This window comes from Notolepis coatsorum, assembly GCF_963971535.1.
Source record: "Notolepis coatsorum genome assembly, chromosome: 4".
NCBI classification, from domain to species: domain Eukaryota; kingdom Metazoa; phylum Chordata; class Actinopteri; order Aulopiformes; family Paralepididae; genus Notolepis; species Notolepis coatsorum.
The window spans coordinates 141,300,504-141,307,714 of NC_140168.1; the positions used below are offsets into that span (position 1 = coordinate 141,300,504).

At 48.7% G+C, this 7,211-nt stretch overlaps 1 protein-coding gene across 1 annotated transcript; it reads right to left on the reverse strand.

Annotated features, from left to right (window-relative positions):
* Positions 1-2,518: 2,518 nt before the first annotated feature.
* LOC311226710 (uncharacterized protein) lies at positions 2,519-3,142 on the reverse strand (the record flags this gene model as incomplete). Its single annotated transcript, XM_084312122.1, has 1 exon — positions 2,519-3,142. One exon carries the CDS (start codon positions 3,140-3,142, stop codon positions 2,519-2,521), a length of 624 nt encoding a protein of 207 aa, XP_084168248.1.
* Positions 3,143-7,211: the final 4,069 nt, after the last annotated feature.

The window sequence follows — 7,211 nt, forward strand, 5'->3', positions numbered from 1 at the left end:
CACGGCCTCGTCAGCGGCGATGACAAGGCCCTCGACAGGCGGCCATGTTTTCCCCCGCCGGAGGTATCCTGGGCGTTGATTCGACAGGTGTCCACAAGGCCGACAGCCTTGGCGGCCGAGGGATCGGCCATGTTGGATGGGTTCGGCTTGAACAAACAAGCCGTCACCGTCCTGCCGCGAGCAGCCCGCTCTCCGATCACTCCCTTCCCCAACACCAGCGGAAAAAGTGGGCTCTGATTGTTTCCTTTGGCTGTGGGCCGCGTGCCTTCGTTGAAGCGCGGGCGGCCCCACTTTTCGCTTCTCATGGGGACAGGGGCTGACACCCAGTTGATGGCTGAGCCTGGGTCTGTCCGTGAGAATGTTGTGCTGTCAAGCGGCTCCCACACCATAGGCTGTGTTGGTTGAGCCTGGTGTTACGTCTGTCAACTTAAGTGTTGTCAGCAGGGGGGCTCGAAACCTTTTGAGGCACACAGTGCGGGCTTCCCCGGCCTCGCCTTCGCCAGGCCAGGTATCATGTTGATGCCTCCCACTCCTGAAACATTGGCAGTGGTCTCGCAGGCACGCGTGATTTGGGGTGGTAGTAATATCACTGCAGGGCTACGGTGTGTAGTAGGAACCCATGGGGTCCTTACACCTTGCATGTCCGGCTGCAGAACAACTCCTCAGCATGTTCTGGAGGGGTGTTCAGTGGGGGGGCTTTTTTCACCTAGGAAGCCCCCCGTATCAAACCGGCCCTTTCTGTCGGGGTCCCCCCTTGGGTGCGATTGCCTCGTGGGTGGTGTCAGGGTCAGATGTCCCGACACGGAACGCTCTGCTCGCACGGTTCCAGGGTTGGCTACGCACAGCGGGGGGACCGGGCCAACTATCTACAGTTCCTGGCGGACCTGCGCCACATGGCGGCGGGTGCGTTGGGAGTGTCATCACATATGACTACGGCAGTACCATATGTCGAGGTGGATGGAGAGAACGCTGAGGCGGGGACTTGTGTTTACACAACCCCACCCGTTTTCAGGTTTGGTACAGACCCTATTGTCAGGGTCTCCAGCAGTGACAGCTCTGGTCAACGAGATCCAATCTCTGTGGACGAAGCAAGCCATCGTCGTGGCGTTCTCCTCCCGGTGTTCTCTGCCTGAGAAATCGGGAGGGGGGGGTGTCAGACCCAGGCTGGACCTGTCCCATGGGAAGGTTCAGCATTTTTTGGATCATCTCCTACCTGTTGGACACTGTCAGGTGGGGGTCTGGTTCTCCTCCATAGACCTGTAGGATGCGTATGCGCATCTCCGATCTTCCATCCTAGGGCTTACCTACGCTTCCTTTGCAGGGTTAGCGTATGAGTACCAGAGGCTGCCGTTCAGTTTTCTCTGGCTCCCCGCATCTTCACCAAGTGCGTGGAGGCCGCACTGGGGCCTCTGCGTCGTCAGGGGTTACGGAGTGTTCTGCCCTGACGACGTTCTGGTCCTTCGCGGTTAAGGTGGATCGTCAGGTCTCGTACCAGGCAGGTCTCTACCAGCCTGGGGTTGCTGTAGACTGGGGCCCGATCAGGTATGGGTGCATTAAGTTGTTCGTATTGGAGTACAGTAGGTACTAGGAGATAAGGGGTATCTCATAAGGCTAGAGCGGGACGCTCAGCCAATACTAATATAACTAGGTTATCTACATAACCTATCGTTCTGTGTGTTGTGCTTTGTGTTGTTGTTGTTGTTGTTGTTGTTGTTGTTGTTGTGGAGCTGGAAACAAGGGGAACTATAGTTGTTTAAATATCTGATGTCTCCTATATGTTATTGAGGGTTTATGATGTTGATACTGAGGTATTATTGATACATGCACCCTTTGTAGGGTTTGACCCTCAGGATTTGACTATTTCACCCAAGTTAACATTGTCAGGCCACGCCCTGACTGGCACCCCCGCAAAGAAAACAAATATATAAATAAAAACATCTTGGTCCCTAAGACAAAATATTTTGAAATGGAGGTCTGCGGCCTGATGTATCATCAGTTTGGAGGTCCTTGACACAAAGGAGGTTAAAAACCACTGGTCTAGAGGATGCACAGTGAGAGAATGTAGAAGATGGGGGTTAGTAGTGTCAACACAGACTGAATGCATCATCTTGTTCAAAAGAAGTTTGCCATCCAACCAGAGCGACTTCGGGTTCCTGAGAAGCGCTATACAAATAAAATGAATTATTAGAGTGCAAGGTAACAGTGAAGTGCAATAATAATATACAGTGTAACAAGTGATTCAATGGAATATAACAAAGCTACTGAGTAAATATGCCAATCTGATGTATGTACAGTGTTATTATGTACAGTGATACAGGTATAAATACACAATTGGTAGTACTAGTAAGCCATACCGACCAGTGGTATAAATAATAAGAGTAGGTATGGGATATATACAGATATAGATAGTATATACAGCGTGTACAGTGCACTGGGTGGGTATGTAAACAGGAATATATGCAGATATATTCATACAGATATATCCATACAGATACCTCCACCCCCTTCACCACCTCCCTCAGTTGTTGAGGAACAGCACCCCGACCACGCATGTGAGCACGAACACCACCCAGAAGACCAGGGCCAGAAGCTGCACGCACATCAGGGTATTCCCGTGCTGACGCATGACCTCCGCCTCGCCCGCCAGGTCAGGGGTCGCTCCGAGGGGCCTCTCCACATGCATCTGTTGCACGCGCAGGCTGACGGTGGGCAGGATGATGAAGTGGGTGCCCCCGCCGTCTCCGTCCAGGGAGAGCACCACCCTCTGGGTGACGGTGACCGACGCCGGCAGGCGGAAGGCCACCAGCGGGGGGGCGGGGGGCAGCCGGGCCAGGATGCGGGAGTTGCTGGGCAGGGAGAGGGCGTCGCCGCTCTCCATGGGGGTGAGGTGGCGGCAGAGGGGGCAGGGGATCGCCGCCGGGCTCTGGGGCTCCGGGGATCCGCACGGGTACAGCTGGATGTTCTGGAGGCACTCGGTGCAGAAGACGTGCAGGCAGTCCAGCACCCGGGGGCATTTAGCGTGTTGGTTGTACTCCTGGTAGCAGATGGGGCACTCCGCCTCCATGGACTCCCCGGCACCCCCAGGGCTGGCTGCTGCTGCGGGGTCCGGCTCCCCCTGCTGGAGTGCCGGGGCCTCAGTCATGGTGAGGTGTAAGTGAGAGGTGGAGGTGGATGTGGATTTTAAGAGGCCGACCAAAACAACCAATGTGCTTCATTCACAGAGTATGTGTGTGATACGATCTGCAGAAAGAAAACATATTCAACATTAGCCGCTTTTAGCCACATGGTGTCTAGTAGCTTTTAGCTACACGGTCTCGTCGGGTCCCGGTTCGATTCCCGCTCCTCCCGGGCACGGGCAGCGAGTCGAAGTGTCCTTGAGCAAGACACTTAACCCCTAACTGCTCCTGATGAGAAGGTTGGCACCTTGCATGGTTGCCTCCGCCTTCGGTGTGTGAATGGGTACAAAAATGTGAGGAACAAATTGTAAAGCGCTTTGGATAAAAGCGTTATAATTATTAATGCAGCCATTCTAGTAGCTCTTAGCTACACAGTATCACAACGAGCATCAAGGAGTGAGAACCTTAGATGGGTTTTAAAGTGCGGTTTAAAGTGCCAGGAGTCTAAATCGGCTCCTTCGGGGTATTACCGCGTTTCCTCTCAGTTTATGACGAGATTCCAAAGCCCATGAGTCATGGCATTCAACCATTTAACCACTCAGCCAACCGGCCATCTAAGCCTTACCCCCCCCCCCCAGTGTGAGCAGTAGGGGTCTGGGTAGCGTGTACTTGGCTGTGGAACCATGTCCAGGACATTAAGGTATGAAAGTAAAGGAAGACAGGAGCCGGGAATGGAAGTAATTATAACCCCCCCCCCCCCCCACACACACACACAAACACCACTTTCTCTCTACTTTTGTTTGGTTTAATTTCAGTTCAAATGCCATGGCTCCAACAACAACAACTTCCAGGTCCATGAAAGAAATGAGCTGTACTGTATTGTACCCATTCTGCAATCTGTTAATAAAATTGTCAATCAATCAATCAAACACCACAGAGGTAGGAATTTACACTATAAAAAAACGAGTGTGTGTGGATGGGGTGGGTTGGGAGGGGAGACGAAAGTTCAGCAAGGTATAAATTCCTCGGATGTGGTCCTATTGCCCTATTTGTAGGCCTACGCGTGACAGGGGGTAAAGGAACCAAACGTATACCGGTCAAACGTGACGTTTTGGAACATATGGCTAATGATTACATGCAGCAAAAAAAACTGCTAACATTCCATTGAGACACAGAGAGGCAGCGTGATCATCAAGCCAGCTACGTTTCTCACCACTGCTACTCTGTGGGAAATCTGCCCGGGGCGTAATATTCCTCTCTAAAGGTAATTAGTGATCATCACAGTTAGGGCAGACTGCCAGGGATAAGGGGAGGCAAACAATTTAGTACATGACTTTCAATAAATGAATGCATGAAGGCCAGAGATACATTAGAATGTGAAGGTATAGTATTATGGGCTATTTCGCCCCTAATGGATGAACAAAATGCACTAAAAGTGCTTTGGATAAAAGTGCTATATAAATGCACCATTTACCATTTATTTACCATTTTTCTAAACCATATATAAAGATTTGTGAATTTGATCTTTACCGTATGAGATATCCAATTCACAGCATCATTACATAATTATCTACTGTTGTACAGTAATCCCTGCAGCTTTATTGAGGCTGAACAACAAATCGTAGTACAGGCTTTTGGATTGTAGTCATCTTTAGTCCCTATAGGGCCGTCATTCACCTGGGACGGTGCAGGGCAATACTCACTCTCATGGTTGCTTAGCGATGAGGGCTTCCTCCTCCTCTGTATCGGTCCTTGTAGTGCTGCAGAGACCCTTCCCATCATTACTTGGACGCAGGAAACCTCGTAATATGTACACTCAGAATATTGGGGTTGAGAATATTTATCCCCATTTGTAATAACAATACAGAGGCATGTCAAAGATGAATGCCAGTTTGATCAAAACAGCACTGACAGTAAACTTTATTTTGCTTATTTATTTTGTTGACAGGCCTGTCTGGCGTCCAAAGCACAATTGTATTTTTTTAATATTTGATTATAAATGGTAAATGGCTGCATTTATATAGTGCTTTTATCCAAAGCACTTTACAATTTGTTCCTCACATTTTACCCATTCACTCACATTCACACACCAACGGTGGAGGCAACCATGCAAGGTGCCGACCTGCTCATCAGGAGCAATTAGGGGTTAAGTGTCTTGCTCAAGGACACTTCGACGCGCTGCCCGGGAAATGCGGGAATCGAACCGGGAACCTCCGGATTACCGGACGACTGCTCTACCTACCGAGCCACTGTCGCCCCGTTTGGGCTGACCACCGCTACAGTATTATATGAATTGCCCTCCTTATATCTACTGTATGTAGGTCAGCTGTAATGGGAGATGGGGGGGGGGGTCTAGAGAGAGAATGGCCAACACTTCATCGCTATGTATTAGAAGTGAGATAAGAGGGGGTACTTACCCTCTACAGTACACGCCCCCTTCGTTTAGGAGCCACTTTGACGCTCGTCTCTGGTGCCTGTGCTGTCACTCCAACACTTCATAGCCTGTTGAAGCGCCATTTTGGCTAAAAGATTATGTCCTGGAACAACCTCTTCTCTTTTTCTTTCTCTCCTCTGCCTCTTTACACATCAGCCGCCCGCTCTCTGTCCGTAGTATCCTGTGTGTGTCTGCGGCTGGCTTACTGCTATACCCTTTGTTTTCATCATGTCTTCTCTGGTGTCCTCTGGTCCCCCTGGCGTCCTCAACGGTGGCGTCCTCGGGATTAATTAACCCCCCCGGTGAACGTGGCAGCCTGGACAAAAACACTCACCACAACCAGTGGTGTAAAGTACTTGAGTAATTGTACTTTGTTACAATACTTAAGTACTGTTTTTGGGGGATTTGTACTTTACTCAAGTATTAATAGGTTTGTATACTTAATTTGTACTTTTACTCAATTACATTTAAAATGCAGACCTAGGAAGTACAAATCTTGCAGGTCCAACCATTTTAATTAGTATATTTGTTTCTCTGGCCAACTAACATTAACGTTATTAATCCTGCTGCCTTATTTTAAAAACCGCCAATTAAATACCCCTCAATGTAAAATGAACCCGCCCATACCCATGCTGATTGGTCCCCGTGTAAGACTAGAAAGCTGGGGTCTTTGATTAAACACCTGCTATCAGAAGAATAGACAGTCAGAAAAAAAGTTTTTACTTTTACTTTTTAGTACTTAAGTACATTTAAAAGTAGAAACTTTTGGACTTTTACTCAAGTGTGTTTTTAGCCAGATACTCTGACTTTTGCTTGAGTACGATTTTGAGACGGTACCCATAATTTCTGGGTACTTTTTACACCCCTGACCACAACACAGGTGGATGGGACACCTTCTGATTGCAATCACTTTTATTGACTTTCGCTCTATATAGGTTGTTAAATACTCAGCACTGTAGGATAAAGAATTAGTGGTCATCGCAGTTGGGACAGAAATACGTGAGGGCAAGCAAACTATTTAGTACGTGACTTTCAATAAATGAATGCATAAAGGCCAGAGATACATTTGAATGAGAAGGTATAGTATTATGGGCTATTTCGCCACGAATGGATCAGCAAAATGCACTGAACCATATATAAATATTTGTGAATTTGATCTTTACTGAATGAGATATATGATACGCATTACGCATCGTTAAATAATTACTTATGTATCTATTGATATGTATAACGTTAGGTTATGACTATAACCAAGTTCTGTTAGTTAGGGGCGATGCTTGGCATCACTACTGCACTATCTCGCGTACGTGCACGCGTACTGAATAAACCACAAATGTACCTCTAATACCAGTATTAGTCTGACCACACCCCTCATCAGCTTACCTTCATAAGCAGGTGTGTGGTCACCTGCTCTCCTCCTTCCCAAGCTTTCACCACAAGGTGAGGACAAGGGCTGCAGCGGCCGTCTGATGCCAAGCATCGCCCCTAACTAACAGAACTTGGTTATAGTCATAACCTAACGTTCTGTATCGTTAGTGGCTTAGCTTGGCATCACTACTGCACAAGGGAGGCCAAGCGGAGCCACTTGGCTGACAAATACACCCCGCTGACAGCCCCCCAAAACCATCAGAACAGGGAGGGCCGAGCCCCCCCGACCCCCC